General features: G+C 38.0%; 1 protein-coding gene across 1 annotated transcript in view; it reads right to left on the bottom strand.

Annotated features, from left to right (window-relative positions):
* Positions 1–19,854, bottom strand: part of FAT4 (FAT atypical cadherin 4) — a 148,499-nt gene that overhangs the window by 9,760 nt on the left and 118,885 nt on the right. The window contains exons 10-15 of the mRNA XM_075422095.1: positions 12,762–12,866; positions 10,695–11,002; positions 6,680–6,765; positions 5,064–5,243; positions 4,088–4,212; positions 2,737–2,954 (exon numbers count right to left, since the gene is read on the bottom strand). Coding sequence (XP_075278210.1) covers positions 2,737–2,954; positions 4,088–4,212; positions 5,064–5,243; positions 6,680–6,765; positions 10,695–11,002; positions 12,762–12,866 — 1,022 coding nt within the window. The remainder of the gene's footprint in view (positions 1–2,736; positions 2,955–4,087; positions 4,213–5,063; positions 5,244–6,679; positions 6,766–10,694; positions 11,003–12,761; positions 12,867–19,854) is intronic.

Here is a 19,854-nt window from a genome sequence, read left to right as displayed (position 1 = left end):
GGCACATGACTTTTTCAACCAGGAAAAAACAAGGAATGTTCTCAGTTCCTTGAAGCACAGCATATTTCTAAATTTGAAACAAATGCTGATGCTGACAATATTGAGTAACACTCATTCCTGGGTTTTATTTCAATGGCAGAGCAACTGACAAATAGAATACAATGAAAAGAATGAAGCACTAAAGTAAACATATTCATAACTACAAGGATGATTCCACTTTACTAATATTCTGAGTCTCCTTTACTGAACAAATTGCTTCTTATTTGTCTTAAATCTGAGCACTAGCCTTTACAGATTTACAGTCCATTGGGTGAGGTATCATTTAAATGAGTTACTTTCTGACTTATTCCTGCAACTTGTCATGTTCCATAGAATCACAGAACGGTTTGAGTTCGAAAGGACCTTTAAAGTTATCTAGTCCATCCCCCCTGCCATGGGCAGGGACACCTTCCACTACACCAGGCTGCTCAAAGCCCCATCCAACCTGATTGTAAACACTTCCAATGATGGGGTATCCACAGCTTCTCTGGGCAACCTGTTCCAGGGTCTCACCACCCTAACACATGAATATGTTAGCTCATATAGGTAACATGTATCCCACATTCTTTATCCGTACAATTTATAGATCTTAGAGCACCCGTTATGCTAATTTAATCTGATTTCAGATGAGATTTTCAGCTAAAACAAGGCAAGCAATTTCGCCTTTAACCTGCTGTATTTATCCCATTACTTCTAACTGAATTAGTTGCAATGTGTATTATTTGTAGGAAAATAAGCTGTGAAAAAGATTTAGTAATAAGGAATCCCAAACCCTCTTCCTTTTTGTGCTTTTGGGGGGGGGGGAATTTTCCATCTGAATTTGACCACTGTTTAATTTAATCTGCTAGGTTTTGTATCTTTCCTGGATTAAGGATCCCTTTATATCATAAAGACCTCTCTGGGGTTCTTTGGAGGGAGTTTACATCCGTCATTTAGTGAATCAGCTGCTCGCAAACTCAGTGGGTCTAATTTATTATCACTTGTCTGATTTTACCCCAAACCCAGCTACACCAAAACCAGTTAACTACAAAAGGAAAAATGTGGAGGCATGGAAGTAGCCACAGGACTTGTACCTTTTCCCTAGCACAGTTTAATATCAAAAAACACATGGCAGGTTTTCTCTGCATGCTTGCAGTTTGGACAACAAGCGTATTAAAAGACCCCAAAATCAAGTTATAAAGTTGTCAGTTTTGAAGACTGACAAGAGAGTTGTAACCAGAAGTCCCTAAAGCTCATCTTCTGCACTGGGAGTGGACTGAGATGCCAGGGAGACTTACACGTGGGTTGGCTTCACTGACATCTTGGGCCATTGCTGAGGGAAGAGCTCATTGCGATACCTACTTCGGTGATGAGTGGCGGCACAGAAGCCATACCGTATTAACTACAGTTAAAGTACTACAGATTTATTAACTAGCATCATCTGGGAACTTCTCAGCAATAATCAGCACAGTGATGTTATCTCTCCTTCCTCAAACTGCTGCATCTGTTACTAGGCAAACCTCCACTCTTTGTCCTTGCACAGCTGGGTCTGGGACTTGACAACCTCTGCTTGCTTGTACAACTTCACCAATATTAACAATAATGAGAGTGTTTGCATAAACACACCGCTAGTGCTTTCAGCCAGGAAAGGCAACTGTCTCTTCCTTTTTTTTTTTTTTTTTTAACAGGGCTTGTAGAGCTATATAGCAAACTCTACTAGGGAGCAAATGGTAGTATTTGGTTTTTTTCTCTCCAGAACTCAAAAGAATGAGATCTTATCTGCTAATACGACTGAGACAAAAACTTCCTATCAAACAATGTGGTAAAAGCATATGCCAGGGAAGTAATGCAGACTTGCTTCTTAAACGCAGCCGGTGTGTCAGGAAAGCTCTGTACCTCTGATCAAGCAGGTGGAGAATATCCATGGAGCTGAAGCTTAGAAAGTGTGAATTTCTGTATGAGTTTCTCTAAAAGCCAGGGAAAAAACTTGGAAAGCCTTACAGCAGTCAAGGAAACTTGGAGCTTACACCAACCCAATAAAGGGGCTTGCCAACATCACTGCTGTACTCATTTAGAGTTATGAGTAAATGGACTGAGTCATAGCCAGGAACTGAACCATCGCTTTCTCTTGAGAAAGGTAACTTCTGCAGCAATAAACTCTTTGGGAAAAAAACAAAATTATGGCATTTTAAGCACTAATTCAGCTATGCATCTCAGAATAATTTGATACTGACACTGGTCTGTGGGTAACCATGAATTCAAGTTATCCCTCACTTCCTAGTTTGATAAGCATGAGCCACGCTAGTAGGAATTAATGAAACCTTTTTGGCAATTGTTTGCTAGCTGAAGGAAGGTCTGGATTAAAGGCCTGAAAAATCAGAAGATAAAAGACCATTAATGAAACGATTCGTTCTGTAGAGTGTAACTTAATGATAATAACAAATATGGCAATAAGTACTGTTCTTGCTGCCTTAAAACAGTCACTCTTTGGAGTCTAGACAAAACTGATAAGATAAAAAGCCATCAAGATCTTCTGATACCTTGGCAAATAGCAAGAGAATTGTTGAGAAGATGAATGATACTGGAGCAGTGCCCAGCCTCAGTTAAAGACCTAATATTTTAAGAAGGAAACAGCAAGAGTAATGGAAAAATCTGATTTTGATCACTATGCATGAGGCAGTCCAATCAAATCAAACTCAGCATTAGCTGTAATCTTACCTTAACAGTAGTGAAGTTGCTGCTTTCCTGGACATGAACTAAAATGCCATTCTCACTTCTTGTCCTGAACTTCACTTCCAAGCGGTTCGCGTTCGGGGGTCCCAGGCCGGCGCCTCGAGTGCCGTGTCTCATCATGTATTCTCGCTTCTTGTTTGGGCTCATGTGGTAGTCAAGTCGTCCTTTGCCTTCTAGCGATAAGGCAGTGTCGGCAGTAATATCTGGGACAAGGACGGGGAAGTACTGAGTGTGCAGCTCGTTACAGCTACAGCGATCATCTGCCTAATAACGACCATTTTCTTTCAGATCAGAGATCAAGTTCAGAGCAGGTCGGGGGGACAGCAGGAGTGAATGGCAATTTCAGCCCCTCTATTCTTTGGCTTCAACCAGAATGTGTGTTTGAGAGGGGGAGTGTACTAGTAATTTATGGTTGCTATCAGTCAATAGTAAATTAAAACTCGCTAGGGAACAAGTGAGGGAGTAGGGAAAAAAATTTGGCTCTCAGAACTGTAATTCCTTCCCGGGGATGTTACTGTTTCCATTACTGCAAGCAGGGTTTCATGATATATTGAACTCTAAGCTCTTCAGGGCAGAGATAATGACTTTCTATTTGTTATGGCATTAAAAAAAGAATAAAAACCAGCAGAGCATTGACTACCAAATGCTGTTAAAATTATGGCTAAATTCTTTTGTAAACCGGTGTAATAAAAGCATATAAATCAGCTAAACAATAATGAGACATGTAAGAAAACAAAGCCCAGTCATTATACAAGAACTACATGGAAATAAACCACTTAGCTCTCCTAGACAATCCCGTATTGATTTACAGTGCTATCCATATGCAAGTTAATAACTCTACAGTGTAAATGGCTTGCTTTTATTTACATTTACCATATTTTCTTGAATATAATCTGACGGTCATTTGATAAAAGGGCCTACAGTTTGGAGAAGCCATAAGCACATGCACACAATGTTTATGGAAAGGGAAGGGTTTTCCTTTACCCTCTTACCTCTCCATCACAGACAAATCCCTCCTTTGGGATAGCTTTATTTTAGTTACTGATTATACATTTATTGGGAAGCATTAGTTTTAAATGAGTGCAATTTACCTGATGTGATATACAGACCAGAAAACATAATAAATATAACTTGTTGCTATTTTTAGCTCATGAAAGGACAATAGTCCATTGTGGACTTCTCCTTCAAAATTATTTATGAGGCAAGCACGCTGCTTGCTTTCATTATTTTATAAAATTTATTGTCCCATGCTCCTGAAAAGAAACTCTTAATGACATTTGGTTAAACCATAGTTAGGTGTGTATTAAAGAGAAAGACAGTAAAACCCGCTCCATACATTTTTCACAGTGCTTTCCCGTCAGTCCCTCTTTGCAGTGACACTGCTGCCATGACCAGTGATCAACACAGGTGCCACCATGTTGGCAGGGGCTGGTCATGCAAGCACCTTCTAGTCTGGGACACCTGAAACAAATCACAAAAGTCGATGCTGAAGAATGTGCACAAAAATAAGGGGAGCAAACGTGCTGGGAAGCTTCCTGTGTTTGCACGATACTCCCTTTCTTCCCCCCAGAGATGCGAAAATAGAGAGGCTCTTTTCCACAGACAGCTCACGTTTCTAAACAGATCACAGGTTTCAGATGAAAGAGAACGGAATTCAGAGACAGTGAATTTCTTATTATCTCTTACGCAAGAGAAGAAGAAACTCTTTTTGGTGCTTTTTATGCTGCAGACCTTCAGAGACTTCATATCACAACGAACAGCGCAAACTTGGGGGTTGAAAGAGGAAGGATGAGCTAGTAAATCTGGACACAAGACTGATATTATTGCTACAACTGTGACTTCAAATACTGACATGTAAAAAACAATAGAATCAGATAATCTATCATTTCTGAAAGACCACTCAGAGGATATGAGGGAAATTCAGTGATACCTGAGAGGCAAAGTGATAGAACAGACATTGTGGATTAAAAAGAAATAAGAGGGAGTAGAGGGTTAGCAAACAGTATGAGTACAGTCAAACCCAGGTGGAATTTATAAAGAAACCAAATAACAGGGCTACTCTATTTCAGCCTGCAAAGCAACATTAATAGTAATTTGCAACAGAAATACGATGTTGCTTTTTTGAAGCCTCTGTAACCTTTCTTTCATCCAAATTCACTTTCTTCCTACATTTTTCACACTTTACAACATATTCTACAGTCATTTTTCACAAGAAGTGTCTGACGGTGTCTGAATGGAATAGTGTTTGACTTTCATGACGGATTCCTTTATTGTAAACGCAGTCCACCTGATACCATATATAGCAGACATACTGATCTAAGATTCCTTGAGCTGCCAAAGCCTGGCTGGGTTCCAGGGGACGTCCATTGACTGCAAACTCCATTATACAGCCCACAAAATCATGGCTTTCCACCTGTCCTCTCCTTTGCAGGATGGGCTCTACAGACCTGATGCCACCAACAGTAACTCGATTTGGTTGTACATCAAGAGTCCTGCAAAAGAGTCAGAAAAATAGTTTATCAGTACCAGACATTAAGATAGCAATGACCTCACAGGAACTGTACCCATCAGCTATTGTCTGAGGCTAAAATTCCTCCTCCAAAACTGCATTTAGAAGGGGAGACAGGAGATCAGTAGCACTTGAACTAACAGTTATAATGGGTATGACTGTAAAATTCTCTCCGTTATTGCGTGTCAAAATTTCTATTCACTTGACTGATCAGCATACGTGAAATGATAATAAACAAAGTTTTTTACTCAATTATCATCTAAATTGTAGATTATATTTAAATAGCTGGAAGATGGATTAATTATTTTACAACGATACAACGCCTTTGCTAGTGGGGAAACGGCATGTGACAGGAAATACAATTGCAATTATTGTAAGAAATTAGCCAAAGTGATTGGAATTAAAGTTATTGTTATCTCCAAAGAGGATCTAAAGATGCAACAGCAAGGCTTCTGAGTTATATATGGTAAAGACAATGAATAAGGTTTGTTCTCAGTACTGGTCAATGTTTAAGAAATGCAGACCATAAAATATGACATCTGGAAATTACTCAAAACATCAAAGTACTTAGTCCTAATTTTTTTTTTTAAAGAAAGCTGTAATGAGGTATTTTTTACACCTTTATAAGAAATGAGAGGTGCAGTTTAAATAAATAAATACAAGACCCCCAAATCAAAACCTGAAAACTGAACACTGGAGTGAAATATCGGTGCTACTAGAGTAATAGCATTTTGAGTCTGAGCCTGGTTTTTGCAAGACAGATATGACTCAAAATGTACAAGTGGAGGAGGCTTTGTTAAAGATTTGTAGCCCTAAATATCGTAGACCAAACTGTCAAAGAGTTGTGCTGTATATTTAAGAGCCAGTTGATTATAACAAATACATTTGTGTATCACTGTATCCGATACTCTGATTTGTCTAGATTATCATGTGAAATCTCATAGCATTAGGCCATAAGTCTTACCCCCATTTACACCACATGTACCCAGACTAACCATGGCCATACATTTCTTATGTGACCCCAAAGTCTGGGGACAGAGATGCAGTCGAGAATTGAGGACTTTTTAGGAAATCCCTTGCCTTGAATAAACTCCATGCAGAAATGTAGCCTGAGTTAGCAAGCAGCAGTACGCGCAGAAATTTTAATTTGCTTCTGCAAAGGTGGGCGAAAACATCATTTTGGAGCCTTGCCTTTGCATGCCTCTGAAGGAATGCAGCGAAGGTATCTATCCCTTGCTTGAGGCTGGGCTAAGGGCATGCAATCATTGGGAAATGATTCATTGGGAAATGGGAAATCATTGGGAAATCATTGGGAAATCATTACTCCAAATTTCCCTGGCTTTAGAGGGTGATTTCTTTTTTCATTTTACTTTTCATTTCATTCAAAAAACACCTCCCACAGAATGAAAAATTATTTACCAGTCAGTAGAAACAGCCATATTGCTAACAGTGCAGTAGCCTGGCTCCTGATCCTCAGAGCAGGAATCCACCGTCAGTGATGCTGCCTGCAAAAGCCACACACACAAACATGCTGAATATTACAAGGTTGTAGTCCCCAACCACATTAAATATTTAATTAAATATATTTTAATTTATTATATTATTATATTTATTATGATATTAATTAATATTTATGATAATTTCTGATTAAATATAATTTCTGATTAAATATATATCGAAGACTGGAACTCTTGTATATTACTAGGTCACTTGGGATCACAGGATGCTGCGGAGCCACTGATCAAGTACATTCTGCATCAACATCATGAATACCAAGATGTGGATATTAAAAGAGAGCGAGCTAATTGACCACTTCATACAAAGAATCAGTTCTTCAGATTTGGGTAGGGTTTCTTTCACATTTGCTTGCTTTACTCCTTGAAACTGCAGTTATTTTGGCTCATACCATATCCTACTCATGATCTGAACAGAGAGCTGCTCCCTGCGAACGCAAATAGCATTCCTTCAGGGGCTTGACCGTGACATTAAACATATTGCTTGAACTTGATAAAAAGCACATTACAAAAGCTGGGACTACAAACACTGAGATTACTAGTTGAAAATAATAACTGACCGCTCAACAATACTCAAAGGGTAACCAAGTCGGCCTGATTAAGGTAACCCTTAGGCTGATATGTCATGAGGGATGTTTGCTCCACAGTGATAACGGTGAAACATGTGGATACCTACAGTGGGACCAAGCTGATGTTCAGAGAAGTACCAGGCATCATCAGCACTTAAAGCAGTCTTCCTCTCCATTATCTCCAAATCATCAACCCCAGACAACAAGGTTGCTTCATTACCCATCTCAATCATTTACACTAAAGCGAATCATGACATTTTTATTTGTAATCTCTAAAAGTCTAACCAAAGCTTTCACTAAAACCATCAAACAATTTGTGCTGATTTAAAAAGGCGTTTTTATTTTATTCCTTATTTAGCAAAGAATTTTCCCCACAGTGATTTATTAATAACAGATGCGCTGCAAAAAAAACCAAACCCACTGAAGGTTAGTTATTCCTTAAAACAAATTTTCAGAAGAATAATCTCCAAATTGTACATATCAGCTTCTCACGTTTCAGCTAGATGTGTGGTACAGTTTTACAGCACATTTAAATCAAACGTCACTTTTAAAAATGCCTTGCTTTATATTTTGATTTAGATTACAGGAGCTGAGCAAACACCAATAGCTATCAGTACGTCATTACTCTGCAGTGGCCTTTTTCCTTGCCTGCAGTGGTTTTTTTCCCTGCCTGCAGCTAGGTTCACCAACAATGTGCTGTTGAAATCCCTGCAGATTGTCCACGCTACTTCCAAATATATACTGTGAGCTGACGCATTGTATTGACCAAATAAATTCATAGCTCTTAGCCCTAAATCACGCCCTACAGTACGCCTAAGTTGTTCAATTTGCTATTTTTAATGAAAGCTTATCTTGAATTTCTTTCCATACATAATGAGCAAACTGCTTCTCGCAAGAAATGTCAGTCTGCAGTTCCAAGGCAGATTATAGCCCTGTATAAATGAGACAATTCATAGAAAGAATAATAAGCTGGCTGGTCTGTATGCCATCACATGCACACATATTTTCCTTCAGAATATCAACAACAAAAAATGAAATGAGTTTTTTGTTCTTAGCTCAATCAGCGTAATCTCCCTAACTTACACCGTTATGCACTGTGAAAGCCAAGCTACAACCCCAGCTGAAGGGCTAGATATTTGAGAATATATTTTACTTGGACCAGAGTTCACACAATTTATTTTCTAATGTTAGTCAAATGTTCCTGCTTGTTACTTAAGCATTACTCTACGGTTACCTTGCTGCATTATGAGACTTTCTATCCTGTCACTCTGCAATAGCTCAGGACTGACAACTTAATGATTTTACCAGTTTCCGATAAAATCCCACTGTGCTGTAGGAAATGACAGATTTGGAATCCTGAAGGGGGGTTATTTTATACAGTTTTGGACACCTGGGAGACATTTTTCCTGCAGCAGAAATATCTAAGACAAAGGCGATTCTTTTCACATAACTGTGTTTGTAAACAGCTGACATTGCTGCAAAGGTTTAAACAGTAAAAAAAAAAAAAAAAAAAAAAAAATCACACAAAGGCATAGGTTGTCTTAAATGTTTGCTTTCAGTCTGAAGCATTCATAACTGAAATTTTCTGTATATAGCCCTTTTTATGTTATCTATTCTTCTACAGTCTAGACCTCTGGTATATCTACAAATAAAACATTTTCCTGCTCTGTTTTTACCTGAAGTTTATTTGATTTATTTGTTGCAATTTTTAAGGTGTGCTCCTATACTTAGCCATTTAAATCTTATTAATAGAAATCTCACACTAATTTAGTTGCTAAAATAGGAAGCTGATGCCTTTCAAGATTTAGGTGCACCTTTGGACTTTCCCATTTGGAAGCTACAATGCAAATTATTAAGTATCCAATACTAAGACACGTTAAAACAAAGTAATTACTCAACAACATTATTATCCTTCATCTTATTCAGACACATAATTCCTACAAACACATACAGATCGGATTTGCAAATCCAGCTGCAGACTAAACTATCTCCCCTTCAATAAATGGAGAAATCAGGTCTTGCACTATGGAACTCAAAATGCAGTTTCAGGGTCAGGACTCTAAGCAAGCAGAAAAAAAGCACCATTCAGGAAGGTCAGGAGACAACCCTGGTCCTACAAAGAACTCTAGACCATAAAGTAATACATCCTTCTGCTGCTCTCAGGATATATGTGCCCATGGACATCTCACCCCGGACCTGGCTCTTCAGCAGGGCACTTCAAACAGAGCAGCTTAAAACTACAAAAGGGCTGTATCTCAGCAGCACTGCCTTCTGCAGCAGATCATGATGGGAAATCTCTGCAAGGACTCAGGGGGAGCCACATTGGGTAGAACGGTTTACACTTTTATCCCCTACCTCACTTCTAGCTTGAAATATATAAAAAAAAATGTGGACCACCAACCATATATTATTCTTACATGACTTTAATTTCAAACATGGGAAGAATATGAGATTTCACGTATGCTGGCCATTTCTGCCTGAGAAGGGAGATGTTGGGCAATGGTTACTGATTATGGATGGCAAATATATTTGGTTTCATTTCAAACTCAAACACTGCGGAGTCAAAAAGCTTGGCCTGAACTCAAACAGCATTTGGTTTATGTTCTGCTTTGGAAATATTATTAAAAAATTAGAGAATAGGAATAGAAAACATTTACTGGAAAAAAAACCCAAAAAACTGAAGGCAGGATTGGGGTCAGAGTACCAGGTACATGGCAATCAGTTGTCTCCGTCCAGTTTTTGGCAGAATTCCTCCCCTCAGATTTTTTCTGAGGGACAAAAAGAAAAGTAACTTCCCTCCTTCCCCAAAAAAATCCTCTCCATGCAGCACCTTTGAACTATTTACATGTATGTTACAGAGGAAAAACAGGCTGCCAGTGTGATGAGACTGGCGAAAATCTCTGGACTAGCTCAAGCCGGTCAGGGATGCCTGGAATTTTAAGTTTGTCCGCTTCTATTTTCCAAATGTTGAGAAAAATTACTTTGAGGCTTTTTGTAGTTACTATGGTTAATTTGCCTTCCCTGATCATCATCCCTGTAATCTCAACCAGTTAATTAGCCTCATGTGTAGTAATTTATTTCATTAATTATTCCTGGTTCTCATTTTTTACATTTAGAGTACAGGGCACTGCACATGTTTTTTTAATTATTCTTTATCATCATCATACTAAACAAACGACTATAGGTCTCTGAGTCAGATGGAGTAAGACAGAAACGAGGGAGGTTTTTTTCCAAAGTTGGAGTTTCTGCTAGCAAACACAATGTTACTAATTTTATGCTCCTCTGAGTTCATCTGGAAGCCGAAGTGACTTGGCTGAACTTGTCTTAAATTCTCATTGCAGCATTTCTTACCATTCCAGCCCTCCGGGCAATAACTGTGTGAAATTGTCCATCAGACACCTTCTTAGCTGTGGTAAGCTTATATGTGCCACTGCCAAGATTGTAGGAGAATCTCAGCCTCTCTTCTGCTATTTCCAGGGCCAGAAATTCTGCCCGCTCTCCGGTTTGGTTATCATAGTTATACAACATTAAGGCATTACTTTTTATAGTGGCAAACTTTATATAGATGTAATTATTGTTTGGATCCATACTGGGAAACTCCATATATGACAACTCTTCAAATCCATAACTATTCAGTTCACAATGATTTCCAAAAACACCTGCAAAATGAAAAGTAAAATCTGATATCAGATAGTTTTTTCCTCACCGTGCATTCTCCCTGAATCAAAGCACTGCTGTGCTCTAGACATGGCTACGATACACCGGCTCTTTAAGAAACCTGTAATGTATGATTAAAAATATGCAACTTGAACACAAGAATCCTGTTATCCATAGGTGTGTGTTGAAGCATACATATTTAAATGTAAAAATTGAATTACAAATGATAGTTACATCTATTGAAAAACAAGGTACATTTCACTGAGCTCTATGGTTTCTTTAGAAAACTAGAAAAAGTGAGTTTGACAGCTATGCCAAATATGTTGTGGTTGTTAATGATCATCAGGCATTTGTTAATTCAGTTACGGAAATAAATTGGCAACTTGAGCTTATTTTTCTCTTTGTAGCTGTTATCTGAACTGTTTCTCAATTGGTAGTTCATTTTTTATACTTATGATACAAACATATATGTGTTTAAAACATTATGCCTTCTCAGTATTTTTATTTATCTGAATATTTTGATGTGTTCTGCATATTTCTTTTCAGAACTCTGTCACATAATTTCCCTTGATTTTTTTTACTGCAGCTACAATGAGAGAAAACTTACTTCATTTATGAATATTAGTTACATTTACAATAGGCTATGACTACATAGGGAATGAACAAACTGAGGAAACGTAAACCAAAGGAAATAAAATAAAGAAGTTCTTAGAATGATAATAGTTATTCCACATGTTAGTAGAAAACCGTTTTCAGAAGTATTTATAAATGTGTATTGAGAACCATACTTTTATGTGAGGGTTTTCAGCAGCCTTAAAACATTGTAGATGATTTCTCAGGTTTATCTGGGTTTTTTGATGAATCTGTTTCATTTACTTTCATGCTTTTCTATATTAACAATGACAATTCCGGATTAATCTGCATTCAGAACCAATCTTGCTGCAATTATACCATTATATCATGACACCTTGAAATATCTGTGCTGTTTTATGCCTTTACTGGGTTTATTCCACAAACCAAATTTGGTATAAATAAATTCTAATAATTGTTAAACTATTTTGGCAGTACTATATGGTTCTCTGATTCTCGAAATTGTACTCTGGTTTTGGAACTCAGAGCTTTATCAGTATACAATAAATTGAATGGGCAAGTACTGGTGTAGGCTAACAAAACTGTTTTGATTCAGTCAGGTTCTCTTAATCATATCTACTAAAGAGAAAAGCATCAATATCTAATGTCATGCTCCTCATTTACACAAAAATGTGGGTGCTCAGTAATTCTTGCTTCACAGATATTTTGACAAATTCTGCAGATTTATCAAAAGAAAACCAAGCCCTCTCTGCTCAATATCATCTCAATGTCCCTTTTTCTAGTTTAACATTACAATGATTTCCTTGCACTTTGCGGGTGCATAGGATGCAAGAATGCTGATGTTAATTACAGTGGTATTACTCTTCTGCTCTCCTAAAAGGGTCTGTGATCAGGCGGAAGAGCAAACTCTGCCCTGAGCTCTCACTGTGCTCCCCACCCCAGCCACAGGACCCCCCCATGCTGCCATGGGCTCCCACCTCCCGCTGTGCTGACAGAAATATTGGCTTCTCCCTCTTGTGGCTAGGGAAAACTGGAGAGGATGGAGCTAGGGGATGACTGACACCTGCCCGCGGACTGGGATCCATACACACACCCATTGGTTTTACACAGGTAAAAACAAATCAGTAGGGAAAGGGAAGATGAAGGGGCGAAGAGGAAAGGTGTACTCACCGAAGGGGCAGTGGCAGTAATATCCCTCCATCCCGCTTTGGCAGGATCCACCATTGAAACAGGGGTTGCACTCACAGTAATTGACAGTGGAGTCGCACGTTTTCCCTGTGATTAGAGAATAAAAGCAATTCACAGGTCAGAGTATTCAGGCCAGTAGGAAAGTCAGGCTGGTATTTAGGTAACGAGCTTATGAACCAATGCTGAACGCGTGGCCAGGAGGGAGGGTGCCAGGGACCAGCTGTGGTTGTGGGATGGAGAGAGGAAACAGACACAATGCTCCCAGCCCTGACACAGGCGTAATACGCAGCCCAGAGAAATTAACTTTACTTTTGAAGTGTCTCATATTGTAATTATCTCATATAGGTATTAGTGGTCGGGAGTTTTAAATTTATTTTTTTTTAACTGGTCTGTGAAAGACAGATCATGAAATGAAAGGAGATGCTGAACTAAACTAAAAAAACATTTTTTTTTCTCTTATTGAATGCAAAGTACTAATTAGTGTGGAGGAGATACAGACAGCCCTTGCTGGACCCTGTATGAACATGGCGTGCTGAACACAGGCTGCTATTGTACATTATATGATTTTTCTTATTTTTCCTCATCAATTACAACCTCCTTCCTGACCCAGAGGGACCACAGTCCTCTGGAGCCAAAACAAGTTATCCTGGATACAGTCCTTTTCTAAGCAGAGTCACATGTGGTAAATATTATTCACCAGAGAATAAACTGAAGTCACATAATTCATTTCAACGAGGAAGGGAACCAAGAGAAAAAGTGAAGATTTTAACAGATGCCAAATACTGACAAGGAGATTCAATGTACAAAACTGAAATTTTCTTTGTATGCAAGCATTAACTACAAATGTGTTGGTCTGCACTTCTAAGTTTTTCACTGCTTAGATTTTATTAATTTAACATTTCCACTATACACCACGCTTGGTACCTGCCTTCCTTCTGCCAGCAGCGCCAGCTTGCTGCTTGCTCAGCAAACTTGAAAGTATCGTCATGTTTGTCCCTCATGCTTCTCTGCAAAAACTGGCAAAATCAGCCACACTCTTCCAGACCTCTCCTCGAGCTTCATCTAGGCCAGGATATACACACATAGCAAAGGCTAAGACTGCCTTAATGCTTCCTATTGCACCGATAATGAATTACATTGTATTTATATGGTGTGGGGAATAAAATATGTTGAAGTACAACACGAGCTTGCATAGAGGGTGCCCATTCTTATGTGTCACGTACATCTTACAATTCTCACATCTCACAGGACAGCAATGCACAATATGCAGTCCTCAGGGAGTGCTGGTCCCTAAAACTGTAGAAAGTGAGGACTGTGCCACGTTAACTGCTAGCTTTTTCAGAATTTCACAACTTCAGCCATCTAATTAAGAAAACCTCTTTTTTTTTTTCCTCTATACTTTTGTTTAACCTAGAGAAGTTTGAAGGCAGTTCTTCCGTGTGAGCAGCAGCCCTCCATCTGTGACTGCAAGCAGGATGGAAACAGAGTACTGGAGGATTCCTGTGGTTGATACGTAACTTGTAGATTCACCATAAATCCAGGAAACATTTCCAGTGTCTGAATCTAATTATGCTTTGGGGGTATTTATTTATATTTTCTTCTTTAATAGGCATGACTGAAGGATGAGCTAACTTCTTCTGTTAGATTTTGCTGTTTTCTTTATTTAAAAAATATGGTACATAGTACAGATCGTTGATTTACCAAGGAGAACATATAGCAAGAGTGAGGCAAAGGTGCTTAAGATAGCTCAGCAATGTTTCTTCGTCTTCACAAAAATCAAGTGTAGTTAATAAGACTTATTCAGTTTTTTGCAATTCAGTCTAACAAAATACTCTCCTTTTTCTCAGCTAACATTAAAGATGGCATATTTGCTGAGTCAGCAACAAATATGGCTGTTTATTTTAGCTGCAGATATTTTAACCAGCGAATAACAACATCTTCTTCATATCTAACAATTGTTTGAATAATTCATGAACCAATAAAAGTGTGTTTGCATTTATTCCAACTGTTTTGACACAGGAGAAGATGAATACTCCGACTTAACAATTCACCAGAGCTATTAAAACTAATATTTAAAATCAACAAGAAATTTTGGCTATTCTTTGCCATTCACTGAAGTGCTAAAGACCTGGGAAAAATGTATCTATTTACATTTGAAATAACAATCCAACAAAAGACGTCTCTGAAATTTATATTTCCTCTTTAAATGCATGTTTAACATGCTTATCCTAGAAAGCAAGAGCTCTTCAGCCAAACATTGGGGAATAATATTCCAGTTTATCATTATGTTGGTTCTGTATAAGGATTTAAAATAAATTGCATTGAAAAAGCACGATCATTAGAAAAACCTGGTAAACAGATGATAAGAGTTATAAGCTAGAAACTGATAAATAAATAAGCAGGTAAGCAATATAATATGATGTCATGTAACTACCAAAAGAACAGAAACTTCTTTTTATTTAGTATATTACTCATTTTCAATTTAAAAAAAAACACCCAAACCTGGTATGACCACCTAAAACTCTTCAAGACATCCATCTTTTTTTCCTGCCTTAGGATAATTTTTAGTTACACTTTTTCTTTCTTCTAAAATATTCCAACTTTCCTGAATTTCTTCTCCTATGTGTATCCCTCCACGCAACCTACCAATTAGCTTACATCAGTTTCTTCTAAAGACAGTTGCTGCTACAATGCGTTATTCCTTCTTTTCTGCAGAATCCTGAACTTCATCAATTCATCCAAATTTCCTGCTACCTTCAGACCCTCTTTGGTCAGTCCCTCTTTAGACTTCTCTGAGACAGAAACTTGTGTGTTCCTGGTCCATCCTCCAAGAAAAGGTCTCCATATTTCAAGCTATTAGTGGCAGCCTGCATTGGTTACTCTGCCAAGATCCAGAGAGTTTCTACCAGCTCCTGGTTTTTGGATGGTCCACGAGCGTTCAAACTGCATCTTCTTGCTCTTCCCTTTTCATCTAAACCATATTCCTCCTGTGCTCCTATTTTTTCCCTCTTTTGTTATTGCCAGACTTGATGGGTAGAAGTGGATCTTTCTAGACCTCAGAACAACAACATACACTTCAGAAATAACGGAAAAAGTTACGCAGAAGGGGCTTTGGAGGTCATGACGCCCAACCCCCATTCAAAGCAAGGCAACCTTCAAAGTTAGATCAGGCTGCTCAGGACTACATCCTGTGATACCAGTTACATTGTACTTGCTCCTGCAATTGCTACTAAACTTCGACTTCTTCCTTTCAACACCTTATTCTTCTAGCAAGTAGAGCCATCCAAGATGGCAGCAGGTTGTCCCACCACGTTCCGTTATCTCCCCTGCAGCATGCTAATGCTAGCTTTCTAGAACCTTTGTAGAAGAGTGTACTTGTTCAAGTCCACCCTGATGGTCTAACTGGTTTCATGGGTTACAGACACAATAAGGTATGTACTAAAGATTTACATCTGGAAAAAAAAAACATAGCTTAGAAACCCATTGTTTTTGCTGTACTGCCTAAGATATTTTGCTTATATTTAGATATATTTTTTATGGAGGGAAAAAAAAAAAGAAGGAGTTTTAGAGGACTTTTTCTTGAGTAGAGAATTTACACAAGTGCTAGCTATTTCGAAATTTTCTCTTGTACAGATAAAACATTCAAGGAACCCTACTGGACTGAAGAGGATAAGAAACTGTTTGCCACTACACATAAAAACATTCCCACCAGAATCCAAGTGCTCAGTTTTACTGCTTTCCAGAAAGACAATGACAGTGATGTTAACGCCACAAAATAGAGTAGTTTTGGTTTTCAGAGGTCATTTGCCACAACAGTCTGCTGCTTTAAGTTTTACAACATGAATTTAAGAGTCACATTCTGATAGACCTTTATCCCACGTAAGTAATGTGCCTTGAAAAATTATGAGATGTTTTCACGGCTTACGCAAGTCAATTTTCAAGAAGCGTTTTGACACATTCGGACTACTATGCACTTCTCAGCTGGGGAATAATTTTATTTGGACAGCATAAAGAATTAGGCTAATCATGAATGTTTGATTAGTGTTTCAGGATATCAAATCCAGTGAGGGGAAGGAAACGTCTCAGCCAATGTTTTCAGAACCAAGGAGACTCCAAACCAGAGCTGTTCGAGTAACACTCCAGTTCAGGTGAACGTTGCAGTTAGTTGAGATTATAGATCTCTTATCAGTTGAAATATTGAAAGATTCATGGTGTTAATTTTTGTGTCAGAAAGATCTTTTACCGAAGACCATAAATATGAGGATAATGCTGGATAACTGATAACAGACAGCATTCAGCATTTATCATTCATGACTGCAAGCTGATGATATCACACGCAGAGGCTTATGCAAAAATCTAACTTCCTGAGAATTTTTTTTTTAATTGAAAAATGTAACAGGAACAGATATCAACTGAATGTTCTTGGGTTAGATTTCAGCTGATTTGAGAGTTTTAGTTTTTATGGTTCTCTGTGTCCATCTTTTAAAGTGGTTCTAGTATTTTAATCTTGCATTTGAAACAATTTCACAAACCTACATTCCTTCATCTTAATGAGTCCTGCAAAACAGGAAATGAAGGGCTCAAAGGAAGGGCAGACAACTACTGTAAATCACAACGTATATTCCCTCCAGAAAGTGATTCTTTTAAAAACAAAACCTGATGATCATTAAGAGATGTAATTATAAAAGACTGTTTAAACCCTAATGATGTTGCTCTGAGGTAATCAGTCTTTATAATCCTATTCAGTGAAAAGAACTACACTACCATTGCAGTATGATGAAGTGAAAATGCAGCTGACAAAACATAATAAATCAAAGAACAGTAAGACTCTCAGTTTTCAGGTAGGCCATTATAAAGGTCTACAGCTCATGTACTCTAATCTATGGTGAATGGAGTGTCTGTCTCAGAAAACACTAATTTCTACTTGTATGCAGTACCATGTAAATATTATTTTTTTATCAAGCACGCAAATTCAATTATGAGACTGTATTTTCATTCCAAACCAAATTTGAAATCCACTATTTTGGATGTCTTTTTTTTTTTTTTCCTGAGGCACTCAAGGTTTATATTCATAAAGAAACAGTTTCAGGCTTTATTTTTACATTAAACGCCCAAGCAGCTGTGTCCTCTTTCTGTTGGCAGCATAATAATGACATAATAGTCTCTATGTCGAGAATTCTCAAACAATCTGTATTCTGACATCTGTTTGCAGAATCTATTGAATACTAAATTTGCAGAATTTCAAATATGCTTTTGCAGACGTAAAATGTCTAAGTATACTGAATATTAATTCTGATCTTACCTAATAAGCTCTGCTGATATTCAGCACCGAAGCTATTTTGGTTTTTAATTACATACTTTGGTGCCATTTGTTTTCTGTCTTGATCAATTATCTCCAGACACTTACTTACATAATTCTCGATCCTGCAATGGCCACCTGATTTAAAAAGATCTGACTCCCAAATAGAAATGCCTGCCTCAGTGGTAGTCTATTTTAAAGTTATTTGTGTTGACAAGGAGTTTAAGAAAGCTCATATTAGATGCCACATTTAATTTGTGGCGTGAAAGAAATCCAACACTTCAAACTGTAAGAGTCTCTCATCACATTTTCTTAGTTAAAACGTTCTTCTTTTTTTCAAGCTTGTCACGTGTAGAGCTGTATTTTTAGCTGACATACAGGTTGAACGTTAAGACATGAGCTTTAACACCAGAAGAAAAGAGCTGGATGTTTTTTGAATGTTTCAAATTATAGGCTAGAGGCATATACTAGAGAGTTAATGAAGCGTTTTGCTTCATTGCAACAGCAAACGTATGCCTGTGGAATCTCTCGTGCTAACGACCTAAAGAGTCACAGGGGATAGGTGCCCTAGAATTATTTTGCCATGCCCCTGGCAAAACAATTTGATGTACTAATACGACATGAAATAAAACCCTGGATTAGTAACTTAATCAGAACTGCTTGTCAATTAACAATACTTGTTCCTGACCTGAGGCTCAGTAGTACATTCGTGAGGTTCACACGGATCACATCAGTGTCCTTTCTACCAACAGACCTTTCACACTGAATATATACTCACGGCTCTAGCTGTGCTTTAAATGAAGTAGTTAAACCTCTATCTTGAAATTGATTAACCTTCTCCTTTGCAATAAAGTATATGGCATCTCCTGTACTAATCTAGTTTAAGAAAAAAAAAACAAAAGAACAATCAACCCTCTGATCACTCTACTGCTTACAAACGAGTTTTGGTGGCAGTGGTGGCAAGCCCAAATACCCACACCATAATAAGCACGGCTTTGCTGACCTGGGCTGCCCTGGGGCATCTGTGACACAGAAATACCCCTTAAAAAAGGTAGTGAAAGCCTTACCTAATCTTCTCTGGGTAGATTTTTTTTATGATGTCTGAAAAAAGTGGCCATAAGTGATGGTTAAAATTGCTCAGACCTTCCTTAAATATCCTACTCCTGACAGAAGCAACCATCACCCTACTTTTCTAGAGATAAGATGCTGCTATGTTTGAATGTGTAATAAATACTAGAGGAAAAAATACTCAGAAGAGGCAGGAATGCTGCAGACATTTCTGTTGTTAATGAAAAAAAAAATGACAAAGGGACAAAATACAGAACAGACACGCTTGATCATTCTGCCTGCATTCCGTTTTTTCCCATATCTTTCATCTGTTTTCTGTCTTGTATGACTGTAAGCAATTTGGGGCAGAGGCCGATTTTCTTGCTTGGCACACAACTCGCAGACTTGAAATGCTACCACAATATGCATAACAATAAGAAGAACAGAAAAATCATCCTTAATCATTGGAAATGTTTTTTACATATTTAATAAATTAAAATAGCTCTTGTAAAAATCTTTCTGTTCTAACACACATCAGGTAAGTGAGATTTGCCTGAGGACAAAGCTAAAATAAAATAATAGTGTGGGCACCTGGTTTTCTGAGTTTTCATAACTACAAATACCTCATTTTGCATGACCTCTTCATCTATTGGGGACACTCATATTCAGACAATCCTGTGCTAAAAAGGTACATTTCCACCCTCTTTCCATCTCTTCTGGACTGCAAGA

The sequence above is a fragment of the Opisthocomus hoazin genome, chromosome 5, assembly GCF_030867145.1.
Source record: "Opisthocomus hoazin isolate bOpiHoa1 chromosome 5, bOpiHoa1.hap1, whole genome shotgun sequence".
NCBI classification, from domain to species: domain Eukaryota; kingdom Metazoa; phylum Chordata; class Aves; order Opisthocomiformes; family Opisthocomidae; genus Opisthocomus; species Opisthocomus hoazin.
This window is presented reverse-complemented; position numbering and strand designations above follow the sequence as displayed.